Source organism: Neomonachus schauinslandi, chromosome 15 (genome assembly GCF_002201575.2).
Source record: "Neomonachus schauinslandi chromosome 15, ASM220157v2, whole genome shotgun sequence".
In the NCBI taxonomy this organism is placed as follows: domain Eukaryota; kingdom Metazoa; phylum Chordata; class Mammalia; order Carnivora; family Phocidae; genus Neomonachus; species Neomonachus schauinslandi.
The window spans coordinates 26,522,962-26,536,182 of NC_058417.1; the positions used below are offsets into that span (position 1 = coordinate 26,522,962).

Below are 13,221 nucleotides of genomic sequence, written 5' to 3' on the forward strand. Positions count from 1 at the left end.
TTCTTCAGGTATTCTGAAAACACATGTACTATTTTTTCACCCCCTACTGAATGGATAACCAGTTACCAAATGCAGGTTTACCACGTGACCTCAGGAACATCACTTAGTCTCTATCTGTTCAATAAAGTCTGATTATGCAAGAAAAATATTTATGGGTATATGTGCATTTTTCTAGAGAAAGAAACCATGGCTTTCATTATTTTTTAAAAAGAATCTCAGATTCCACCCTCTAAAAAGGCTAAGCAGCACTGAATTTCGATAATTACTTATAGTGCTAAAATAGTCAAATTCCATGCAAATATTTGTTGCTTATGAAGTAACAGGTATATTTCAGTAAACCTGAAGAATTGCAAAATCTTGAACAAAAGAGGGAAGTCAGAAGAGCAAAAAGATTCGAGGGAAACAAGAATAAGGTTCTAGACACAGCTAGCGTTTTCATACAAGATATAACATAATGTCTAGCAGAAAGTGAAAAATCTGGAACTCATTTTAATAAACATCTAATCAGGACTTTTTCAACACATAATACTCAAGTAGTTCACAATTTCAGAAAGGAGATGAGGCAACCATAACGCAGGGAGAATGTGTTCAGTGCCACAAGAGGTATAAACGAAGAAGAGATCAAAGTCAGTTGTGAGGTGGGAAATCAGGGAAGGTTTTTATCGAGGTGGTTGCACTCGTGAAACAAAACAGCAAGATTTCAGCCAGTAAGAGGAGAGAATAAAAGGGAAAAGGAGGAGTTCAAGTGAAGGGAAATATCAAATGCTGTCACAAAAAAGATGCAGACGGAAATGGAAAAAAATACTGCTTACACTTTGAGCTTGAGAGAAACACCTCAAAGGGTGGGGGTTAGAGTTCAGCCCAGGGAGTGGGATCATATAATCTTGGCAATAGAAGGGATACCACAGCACCTCTTCACATTTGACAGTTGAGAATTTTTTGTCAATTAGGGAGGTATCTTAAGATGTCCCTTTAAAACAATCAGCTACCCTCATGGCTAGCCCAGAAATAAAAGCAAATACAACATATCCACCTCATAATCTTCACTTTTCACTAAACCTAGATCTGAGTCATTTTTGAACCCTCCTCACAACAGGCTACAAGCAGGAAACCCTTCTTCCCTCTCCTCACTCCCAAGCACAAGCTTTATGTTCCTAAGACATAATAGGAAATAAAGGAAATAACATTTTAATAGTGTTTCTCCCCACCACCCGAAGTAGCAATAATAAAAAAATAAGTGCCATATTCTATTAGCCAGACTTTAAAAAAAAAAAAAAGCCTAAGATCCCAGGAACCTGCCACTCACAACTTTACCTCACCCATTACTCAGTACCTCATCAGCTCCATCTGAATGCCTCTTTGCATTGTTAGAAATTGCTCCCATAAATATTATTATGCTCATAATAGATCACCAGCAGCTTGCCCTTAGAGTGCCCTTGGAACCAGAAGGGAAACTAAAATAAACAAAACCCTTCAGTAATGGCTCTACTGACAGGCAGCTCTACATCTTTACCATTCACACATACACGCCAACAGAGAAAATCTCATACCCTGGGAATTAAGGCTGAAACCAGGCTGAAATCACACTGGAAGGATAATGAATGCCAAGTTATTAAGTTAGCATTTTAATTTAGCTGGTAATAAGGAATGGCTGAGATACCCAACAGGAAAATGATACAATCAGAGCTGTGCTTTTGAAGGATGATGCTTACCACTGCAGGTAGGATGGTAAATTACATCAGGGAAAACAGGTTAGCAGGTTATGTTAACAACTCAGGAAAGCAAATTGAGGATCCCAACTCTAATGATGACAATGAAAAATGAAAAAGAAGAATGAATGATCTGGACAAGATTTAAAAAAAAAAAAAAAAAAACCAACCTGTAGGAGTTGTCACTTATTTGGACTGAATGAGCTAGGATGACATGATACACAGACTAGAAAGCCCTGTGAGAAGATCCAGGAATTCCAGAATGCAGGAGTGAGACTTAACTAGAGATAGTCAACCTCTCCAAAACAGAGAACTCTAAGAAAACAGCAAGCTAAGGATAAAACCTTAAAAAACAGTCACATTTAGAGAGGAACAAAGGCTGGGAAGGGTGGGAGGGCAGCACACTTAGAGAAAGAGTGGTCAGGAGAACCAGGTAATTAAGTATTATTCCCAGATGACAGCATTTCAAGGAGACTTATTATTATCACAAAATCAAAATACAAACTAATGAAAAAAAAAACCATGAGATTTGAGAAATAGGAGGTCATTCACAACCTTTAATAGTATAAAAACTGTATTTCAGGCCATTAAACAAGATGCAATAGCAGACTCAGCATGCTATTTTCAATGTGACAGTAACAAAGGAAAGAATGAAATTACATATATAGAAAAAAAATTTATATTGTTAATGGTTAATAACAAAGCAACTCTAATGAGTTTTGAATTACCTCAGCAGTAAACAAAATAAATTTAAAGGAGCCAGCGGATCAAATCTCCAGAAAACAATGAAAACCTTAAATATCTAATAAAGACCCTAAGAATTCCCTTAAAGATACAAAAACCTAAAAATAGATTTCCATACAGAGGGCAAGGGCCACCATCACAAAAGAGATTTCTAAAATAGCACATGGTCTATGGTTATTTACCAAAACACATATTCCTAACTTTTTTTGTTAACATAAGATTAAGAACCACCTACTGAACAAAAACAAAAATACATATAAAATATAAAAACATAAAAATATATATATATAAAAACATTCAAATGTTTTTTACACATTTAATGCTAATCACAATCAAACTCTAAATAGCTTCCCTTTTTTACATATCAAATTCCATAATAAAGTAGTTTTACTAAATAAATTCTAAACCTAATTCAACAATATTTATTATGAACAAATAACAGAATAAGAGTTTGCATTTGCTCTTTGAAATTACAAAAGAACAGCATCATTCTTGAAAAGCAGACTGTGTGCTACTTCAAAAGAAAACAACCCACTATGTTTAGTCTCAGATGTACCTGGATGTACATGATCTCTAGAAATTCTTTGGCAATACTAAATTAGGTTTGACTTATGGTACTACTATCAAGAAATTATAGTCCTAATTTCAAAAAATTACCAACAATATTTTTGTTCTGCTGGGAGAGGACACAGGCCACTCTTAAATAATATCAAGGTGGGGGGGGGTGGTCCAAGGCTCCTGAAAAAGTGAGTATGAAAAGACTTTGAGAAAAAAATCACTTCTCTCAAGGAATGCTGGTTCCCTTAAAGTTCTATTTCATGATCTGGGTGTTGGTTATAAAATGAGTTGTTCGTAAAATTAACTGACCTAAACGCTTAGGATCTGTATACTACTCTGTACATACGTAATTATTCAATTTTTTTTTTAAAAAATTAGTCAAATTTTCTATTCTAGTAATTACCTGTTGTCATAGATCCATAACATGGCAATATTAACAAACCATCCAGAGTTGTATCTTGAACATCATAATCATAATCAACAGACTCTGCCATCTGAAAAAGTAACTCACAACTTTTTTCAATTTCAAACTGACCTGAAATGAGGGAGGGAGAATAATGTCAGCAACTGAACAGCAAAATTAATTTAAGAATGAAAAAAAGAGAAGTCTTCTGGATTATTTTTGCATAATAGCTATTTTCAATCTCATTTGATCTAAAGAAGATGAACACATAAATTGAACCAAATCTCAACAATAGAATTGAAAATAGAACACGAGTTTCCAAGGAATTTAAACCGCTACAGGAATAAAAATGTTTATAATCTTCAAGCCTATCATCTTGTTAACACAGTATTTGAGGAAGACTCAGTAAAGTTAATCATTAATATAGAAGAATCTAGTCCAGGAGATACTGCATTTAGGTGTATTTCAAAATACTTAAGTAACCGGAAAAAGGCAGAGACCATTACAATGTCTCACTTCTGACATCAGTACAAGGCAGAGTAGGAGGTGAGCGATAAAATGACTCATTTCTGTTAGTAGGATGCTGCTAATTGAAGAATCACACTAGTTTAGGATTTAATCTATTTTTGACTTCCAAAAAAGGCCTGTCTATGAGACACGGATTCAACACCTTATGTACTGCTATCACACAGTACCATCCCACCACTCAAAGAAGAAATGAATTAGTAAGATGTCTTTTGAAATAATGGAATTAATCATTCAGATCCAGGACTGTTTGGTATGGTAACAGCTCTATATAAGATAGGCTAATAAAATATTAATACTTTACCATTCAATATCTTTTTACTAAAAGGTCAGTGTGTTTTACATATGTTTACTCATGAGACTGGCAGTTTTTATGGCAGTATAGAATTATCTTATATATCTTAAATAAGATAGAATATCTAAAACTTTCAGATAATCATACAAAGCTAAGGCAATATGAGTTAAAGCCCAGTTTTTCCAACAAAAGTAACACTACTGTGATGCCACACTCTGCTCTTACATAAGTAGTAAAATTTTTAAACCTGATACTGAATGCTCACCAGTCAGAAAAACCAAGATGTCTCCAGCCATTTCATTCAAATGGATATCCATGGTCACTTTAACAATCTAAAGCAAGAAACACAAGCATAATATGCTGATGGAAATACAGTCCCCCACTCCCAACCACCTCCCCTTATTCCACAGAAAAATTAAATTTGGTTCTTGAAATTCTAGGACCTATAAGGGCCGCCATTAAAATAAAAGGGAACAAACAAATTACTGAACTACTCAATCAACTAGAATCATAAATATAAAAAAAGACACAAAAAGGATGCCAAGTAATACCGCTTGAATATATGCAGTATTTTCTCTGTCTCGTGGGCCAATCAAATTGCAGAACTTTTCTCTGACTGGATAAAGCCTTCCAGGTATATCAAATATTGGACAATTTCCAAAGAATGTAGAGAGCTTGGCTAATTCCATAGTTGCTGACATCACCACAACTTTCAAATGTTCCTTCCTATTAGGAGACTTCTCCTGAAATAACTTCTTCAATAAACCAAATAAGATGTCCTGAAAAAAAAAGTAAATTTCTTTTTTTTTTTATTCTTATGTTAATCCCCATACATTACATCATTAGTTTTAGATGAAGTGTTCCATGATTCATTGTTTGTGCATAACACCCAGTGCTCCATGCAGAATGTGCCCTCCTCAATACCCACCACCAGGCTAACCCATCCTCCTACCCCCCTCCCCTCTAGAACCCTCAGTTTGTTTTTCAGAGTCCATCGTCTCTCATGGTTCCTCTACCCCTCCGATTTCCCCCGCTTCATTCTTCCCCTCCCGCTACCTTCTTCTTCTTTTTTTTTTTCTTAACATATATTGCATTATTTGTTTCAGAGGTACAGATCTGAGATTCAACAGTCTTGCACAATTAAAAAAAGTAAATTTCTAATAAGTCACGAGTACACCTACCAACCAACTTATTTTAAATATCTTGCTTTCCTAACCAAAGAATTCCTATTTCAATAGAATAAAATGTAAGTAAGACCAAGCAATTCTCTACAGGGTAAAAGCTACCCCAAATAAGTAAACTAATAAACAACCAGCATATTAAAATACTCACTGTAGTTAGAGTCCTCTCATGGGCTTCATCTAAAATGATGACACTGAACTTGGTAAGATTTGGATCTCCCAAAATATGTTTCAGTAAACATCCATCAGTCATATATTTGATTGCAGTTTCCTGATGTTCAAACAGCAGAGTGTATCAACTTATATATATATAGTGTTAGAGAAATTCACCCTTGCTTCGCATACTAAATTCCCCCCCCAAATGTGCAGCCATTAAGTGATCCACCTAATCTGACTAAATAAAGTATATAAATTAGTCTAATAACAAGGATGGTAAATTGTAAAACTTGTGATCTATACAGGGACAGAGATAAGGAACTAAGGTGGATGTTCTGGGATAAAGCAACAGAAGGGGCCAATAAGGAGGTATAAAATAGTCTGGGGAAAGTGGTAAGATAATGCAATGGCTTCCCGTGAGCAAGTTGTGGGAAACAACAATGAAATGGGATCCATCTCCCTGTCTCAGCCACTATTTCTTTCTTTTAAAGATTTTTTATTTATTTTTTGACAGAGAGGGAGACAGCGAAAGAGGGAATACAAGCAGGGGGAGTGGGAGAGGGAGAAGCAGGCTTCCCACCGAGCAGGGAGCCCGACGCTGGGCTCGATCCCAGGACCCTGGGATCATGACCCAAGCCGAAGGCAAATGCTTAACAACTGAGCCACCCAGGCGCCCCTGAGCCACTATTTTAGAGGACTCAGAAGAAAAGGCAGAGGAAATAGTTAGGTGCACAATTTCCTCTCACTCTCTTTCTTCCCTATTTGCTTATTTTATTTGGTTTTTTTTTTTCAAGATTTATTTTTTTGACAGAGGGAGACAGCGAGAGAGGGAACACAAGCAGGGGGAGTGGGAGAGGGAGAAGCAGACTCTCCGCTGAGCAGGGAGCCTGCTTCTCCCTCTGCCTGCCATTCCCCCTGCTTGTGTGCTCTTTTTCTGACAAATAAATAATAAATAAAATTTTTAAAAAATTGTGTCTGTCACCTAGCATTAAAACAAGGTGAGAATAAGGTCTAAAAGCTAGAAGTTAACAACAGTATACACATAAGGGAAGAAAAAAGAAAGAAAACTCCCCAGCAGTAACCACTAGGAATGCAAAGATAGTATTTTGGGGAGTCACTGTGTGTCATAATTGATGGCCATTCCTATTAGGGACCATATTTAATTAGGGATTGTTTTGTATTTGGTACAGGATTAAAAAATCCTGAAGGAATGTAAATTATAACCATTAACTACTAAAAAGAAAACAATTTTAAACTTGGTGCCGTGAATACAGAAGATATGCTTACTGACTTTGCTAAGCTGACTTCAGGAATACAGATACACCCTATGGATGAATCTTGAAAACATTATGCTAAATGAAACAATCCAGACACAAAGGACCAAATATTGTATGATTCAACTTATCTGAGGTACTTAGAGAAGGCAAATTTGTAAAGACAGAAAGTAGAATAGAAGTTACCACAGACTGGATGGAGGAGGGAATAGGAGAGTTAATGTTTAGTAGATATAGTTTCTGTTTGAGATGATGAAAACATTCTGAAAATAGAGTGTTGATGGATACACAACACTGTAAATGTATTTCATACCAATGACATGTAACACCTAAAAATGGTTGAAATGGTAAATTTTGCGTTATATATATTTTAGTACAATAAAAAATTGTTTCAAAGATTACAAGTGTAAGGTACAGGTCCAGGATTCTTACAGCTAAAAAACCATAAAATAAGAGAATCCTTAAAAAAATAAACATAACTGTCACTTATAAACTAATTGAGAAGGGAGAAAATAGTAAAACTAATAGGCACTTCAGAGCTAAATCATTTAACAAAGGACAACAAAAATTAATTCTAATCTTGGGCTTTGTTTCTTTAAAATATAAACACAAATTTGAAGTTAAAATCTTTCATAACTTTCTCCAATCCTTCTATAAGTCTATAGGACTTAAACCACAATAAAACTTTTGTACCTTAGAGCTGCAATCATCGAAACGAACTTGGTACCCTACTCTGGATCCCAAAGTGCATTTCATTTCTTCAGCAACCCTCTGAGCAACGGATATAGCAGCTACTTTTCGTGGCTGAGTCACACCAATCATACCATGTTGTGAAAACCCTATCAAAACCAGAGGTAAAAAAAAAAAAAAAAAAAAAAGTTAACAATTGTTTCCAATTAGGGCTAAATTGTTTCAGACCAATCAACACAAACTGTTCCAAGTGTTTCCAAAAGAAAACTGCAAATTAACAACATACTGTTTTACAAATGCACCATGGAAATTTAAGTAGTAATAAAAAATAAGAATACATATTTTCCATTAAAATACACATTTTATTAGGTTCCCCCCCCCCCCCAATTTCAGTCAAGATTTACTTTCAAGAGTAAGCCAAGGGGCGCTTGGGTGGCTCAGTTGGTTAAGCGACTGCCTTCGGCTCAGGTCATGATCCTGGAGTCCCGGGATCGAGTACCGCATCGGGCTCCCTGCTCGGCAGGGAGTCTGTTTCTCCCTCTGACCCTCCTCCCTCTCATGCTCTCTCTCTCAAATAAATAAATAAAATCTTTAAAAAAAAAAAAAAAGAGTAAGCCAAAAATGCTTAAGTCCTAGGAACCCATAAAATTTCAGACTTCCTAAAGATTTACTTTTGCCACAAAAGTTTAAATACACCACCTTTCATAGATTCATTTTTTACCATTTTAGTATCTCTGAAAGAAAGATGTGTCTTACAGTTAATGGTATTTTTTTCTTTATTAATAGTATGTAAAACAGTGGTAAATGTCTTAATAAATGGAACATTAGATTTGATGGATTAGAATAAGTTAATATCAGCTAAGAAATGTTTATTTTTTATATGAATAACATCCAGTATAATTTTGCTCTATACCAACCTTATGATAGTAAGTTTTACCACATTGAAGGAAAAGACACTTTAAGGGTAATTTGTTAGCTGGCTTGGGTTATGGAGTCAGGGAATAAATACTTACCTGATAATACTCTGGAAAAAGAACCAAGAAATACTAACGTAAGCAACAGATATCACTATATTCCTGTAAATTATTTCAATACCAGTTAAGAGTATACTGCAAATCAACCTCATTCTATACAGAGAATCAGTATCTACCTATAACTGAGATTATTACAGTAATTAAAAATGGAAAAATCATATGAATTCCTGAATATGAAATAAGACCACAAAAAAGCAGGGAAGATGTAGGGAGGATGTGCCAAGAGAAAAATTGGGACTGTAGAACAAATGGTGGGTATTTGTGCAATGCAGAAGTCCTATTAGCTTTTAAGAGGATATATTTTTAAATACTCCCAATATTATCCCAGAATAAAATTACCTGCTTCATACAGATATTTTGGTAGTTGAGTTGTTTTACCACTTCCTGTATTTCCAGTAACAATAAGGAATGAATTGTCCCTCACAGCTTGAATAAGCTTTTTTCTTTGTTTTTGAATAGGAAAAGTTGGAGTAGTTCCTCCCTCCTGTGATGTGCATCCTTTCTCTTCTGTAATAACAGAAAAACAATTGTGCAATTAAAAGGACTGTAAAGATATCTTTGACTCAATTTCCCAGAACTGAATAGAGAAAGACAATATAATTTTAGGGCTGGAAAGGATCAATCCATGACTTCTCAGGTAAATCATCTATGTCCAATTTGTATGTGAGGGTTTACAAGCCCAGAACAACTTTTTAGTAAAATCTAACAACATGAGCATTTGCTAATGCATGACTCAGAGTACTTGACAATGTAAGCCTAGCACAAAGCAATGTATATGCAAGCATACCTATATAGAAGCGCAAAACCCAATTTTATTAAACAATAGACCAAAAGCTAGAACACAGCGGGAAACTCTCAGCTGAATTTAAAAAAAAAAAAAAAAAAGCCACCTGTGTTTGCTTCTGATTCATGGTTCAAGTTAGGTCCCTGTTCAGAGTGACTGATATCCCAGAAGGCCAAGTGGTGGGTAACCATGGAAACTGGCTCCTGGAAACTGGCTCCCTTCATGCCATACCCAAAGGCAGGCTGGCGGCCCGGCGAGTTGGGGGGGCGGGGGGGAATGGATGGGTAGAGAACAAAGGCTTTATGAGCCTCTTTAAGAGGAGAACGCGCCTAGGTGTTGGGGTTCACTTTTTTGTCCCCCAAGCAAGGTTTTCACCCAACTTGGATCTGGGACCGCTCCCCTCTACACCAAAGTGCTCATTGGACGCAAAGTTCGCCCCCGGCTTGGAGGGCAAGGAGAACGCTGCGGTCTCCTCTCCACTTTTCTCTGCCCGCCAAAAGCGGACTTTTATCACCCCAAAACCCCCATGCCGAAACTCCCGCTGGCCTCCGCAGCGTCCCGCGGACCGCACCTCTATCAGCGATGGAAAGAGCCGAAGGCCGGTCTTCCTGAAGGTCTATTGACCGCTCACCCTCCTCCTGCCGCCTTGGCGCCCTGCCCGCGACGGCGGGAAACCGGGACATAGACCTGGCCCGGAGCGGAGGTGAGCACGTCCACCGATCTGGAGAGATGGGAGGAGAAAGACAAAGACGCGCCCTGATGACGTCGAGGTGTTTACTTCCGCGCGTGCGACTTGGAACGAGGGGAGGAGGAGCTGTTAGCTGACGTGGCGCGCGGCTGCCGGAAAGCTCTCCCCGCTGGCGCGACCCGGCTGGGCTACCAGCCGAGGGCCCAGTCCCGAGGGTTTCCTGCCTTTGTTGGTGTACGCTGCGCCTAGGGCGCTGATGCCATCCCCAAGGTCCGGAAGGATCCCTTCCTACTTCTCTTTTGCTCAGAAGAGCCAGATGACACCCCTCTTCTAAGCTACTGTGGTCACTGTAACCCTGTTCTGCCTTCACACACCTAACGTGATGTGACCCTTTGCCAGGAGCTGGAACCTTCCTAGAGTGCATCGTTCCACAACACATTCTCACCTTGCTCATTCTGAAATGACCGGTTCAATTCAGAACTACTGAGTTGCAGAGCTGAACTTCTAGTTCTGTAGTGTCCAAAGCTTCCGTCCCACACGCTGTTCATTTCCTCCATAGGGCCCTGCATTTCAATTTATTTTATTCCCCTTTCCCCCAACTAGAGCGGGAACTTTTAGAAAACCACGGTACACTCAGCCCAGCAAAGTGATTCAGAATGGGCCTTCAATTCTTGTTGAATTTTCTGGATGGTGAGTGAATTATTGATCTTCAGAAGAATTAAACTCACTTGATGGATATGGATTTCTTGGAAACCACAATAACAGAAAAGTTAAACAAATATGCAACAATCAGGTGGGGTGACTTTTTCAGAAAAGGTACTTTGGCGGGCAGATCTTATTGTTGTAGAATCTTCCAACTTTGTAAATAGTGTCAATTGTAACAAAATCAATGCTAGAAGATTTTTCTTGGGCTTTTCAACCATCCCTACTATTAGAATTAACCAACACTTAGTACCAAAGAATACAACTCAAAGTTGTCCCTTCACCATTAACTAAAGGCCAGTATGCTCCTGTCTGATCAGGCTTCAAAAGATGTCATTGGACTCCAAGATTTTTCTGTGCTCATTAAAAATGTACCAACTGCTGGGGCGCCTGGGTGGCTCAGTCATTAGGCGTCTGCCTTTGGCTCAGGTCATGGTCCCAGGGTCCTGGGATAGAGCCCCACATCCTCGGGAAGCCTGCTTCTCCCTCCCACACTCCCCCTGCTTGTGTTCCCTCTCTCGCTGTGTCTCTCTCTGTCAAATAGATAAATAAAATCTTAAAAAAAAAAAGTGTGAGAAATATAAATTGCACTCTGCTATTTCATAGTCTTTCAAAATGTTCTTAAATCCAAGCAATTTGTTTCTGAGCATCCAAAATGAAGGAGGCTCAATATTAGAGATTTACAAAATGGAATAAAAATTTTAAATCATCTTCAGGAAAGAAAGGAGACTATAGAATCAATGTTACAACTTAAAAGAAATTAATGGAGCATAAGAAAAATTATCAAAGATATTAATACAATAAAATCCAGAAAGTTACAAACACCAGACAAGTGGTGCTATGTAGAAAGCTAATCACAACAGGAAGTCACAGAAAGAGAGTGAGCAGTGGTGTCAAAGTACATGCATTTTTTTCCAATTCATGAATTTGACCAAAACAATAGTTGTCTTGGTAAAGAGAGGCAGCAAGAAGCCAGACTGTAAGTGGGTGAGAAGAGAATTAGGGAGCAAATTGAAAATATGCATGATGCATTTGGAGATGTTTGGTTAGAATCAACTAAGCTAAATGAAAGGGAAAGAAAAGAATAGCCAGAACAAGATGCCACTGCTACAGTGTATAAATGGTAATTTTAAAGAGACGTGGTCAATGAAATCACTGAGGTACAATTAGAAGGTGTGTTTGGGAGAGTTGAAACACAGAGGTACTGATGAAGGAGAAAAAGTGAGTTCACATTTTGAGAAAGGATGCAGGGTTGGAAGAGACAGAACAAACTTTTAGTTAAGGCAGTATTATAAATCTGCGTTTGTGGCAGATTTGTATCCCAAAATATAAATCTGATTGTTCCTCTGTATTTTCCTTCCCTATTTCTAACTTACTTGTAAACCAAAGGCCTTTCTTCCTCTCCAGCCCCCACCAGAGCAGAAACAAAGATCCAAGGACACTGCCGACCTAAGGGCCAAGACCAGAGCCTCCTGTGCATGAAGAACTATGTTCTCTCAAGACTATTGGGACTGGAACTAGGGAGAGGGAAGAGAGAAGGAAGAATGTCATGAGAAAGGAGGAACAAGAGAAGGAATAGAGCCCTCAAAGTGGTCAAAAGAAAAAGGTTTGGAAGTTCTAATGGAAGAAATTCAGGAAGATGAACCATCCTCAAATGTGGAACCCTACTCCTTTAAAAATAAATCAAGGTGAGGGGGCACCTGGGTGGCTCAGTCGGTTAAGCGGTTAAGCGTCTGCCTTCAGCTCAGGTCATGATCTTGGGGTCCTGGGATCTGGGATCTAGCTCTGCTTCAGGATCCCTGCTCAGCAGTCTGCTTGTCCCTCTCCCTCTACCCCTCCCCCCACATATGCGTGCTCGCACTCTCTCTCTCTCAAATAAATAAATGATCTTTAAAGTAAATAAATAAATCAAGGTGACCTTTCCAAGTTGTTGGCCGTGTGGGTCATAGCCATGGGTCCTGTGCCGAGATGCTCCAAAACCTTGTCAAAAATGTTTGGGTCCCCATGAGGCCCTACTATACCCAGGTTTACCAGGATATTTGGGTAGGAGTGGGGTTGATGGGCTTCATCGTTTAGAAAATCAGGATTGCTGATGAAAGAAGTAAAGCTTTGAAAGCTTCGAGTCCTGCACCTGCTCCAGGTCATTAACCAGCTTTACTTGGAGTACACATCAGATGGCATGTCAGTGTGGCTGTAAATCTCAGCAAGCTCTGTTAGATGGGAAGACTTGTACGCTTGTAGACGCGTTGTTTCCTTTGCGGCATGAATCAATGTAACTGAGGGTAAAAGAAATCATCACACTTCTCCCCTGCTCAGCCAGGAGTCGGCTTCTCCCTCTGCCCCTCCCCCTGCTCGTGCACAGTCTCTCTCTCTCTCTTTCTCTCTCTCTCTCTCTCTCTCTCTCATAAATAAAATATTTTAAGGGGGGGGTGCACCTGGGTGACTCAGTCGGTTAAGCGTCTGCCTTCAGCTCGGGTC

The 13,221-nt window shown here is 38.5% G+C and overlaps 1 protein-coding gene and 1 pseudogene across 4 annotated transcripts in view; one reads left to right on the forward strand and one right to left on the reverse strand.

The window, feature by feature from the left end:
- The window catches only part of DHX40 (DEAH-box helicase 40), a 45,089-nt gene extending 34,987 nt beyond the window's left edge, over positions 1-10,102 (reverse strand). The window contains exons 1-7 of one of the 4 annotated variants that reach the window (XM_021703889.1): positions 9,925-10,102; positions 8,909-9,076; positions 7,539-7,684; positions 5,567-5,686; positions 4,786-5,013; positions 4,500-4,566; positions 3,415-3,546 (exon numbers count right to left, since the gene is read on the reverse strand). In XM_021703889.1, the coding sequence (XP_021559564.1) occupies positions 3,415-3,546; positions 4,500-4,566; positions 4,786-5,013; positions 5,567-5,686; positions 7,539-7,684; positions 8,909-9,076; positions 9,925-10,036 (973 nt within the window). In that variant the 5' untranslated portion in view covers positions 10,037-10,102. The remainder of the gene's footprint in view (positions 1-3,414; positions 3,547-4,499; positions 4,567-4,785; positions 5,014-5,566; positions 5,687-7,538; positions 7,685-8,908; positions 9,077-9,924) is intronic. The other 3 variants (XM_021703891.1, XM_044921342.1, XM_021703890.1) reach the window with 3 other exon arrangements.
- Positions 10,103-12,711: 2,609 nt separating this feature from the next.
- On the forward strand, positions 12,712-12,891 carry LOC110593259 (annotated as a pseudogene).
- The last annotated feature ends 330 nt before the right edge of the window (positions 12,892-13,221 follow it).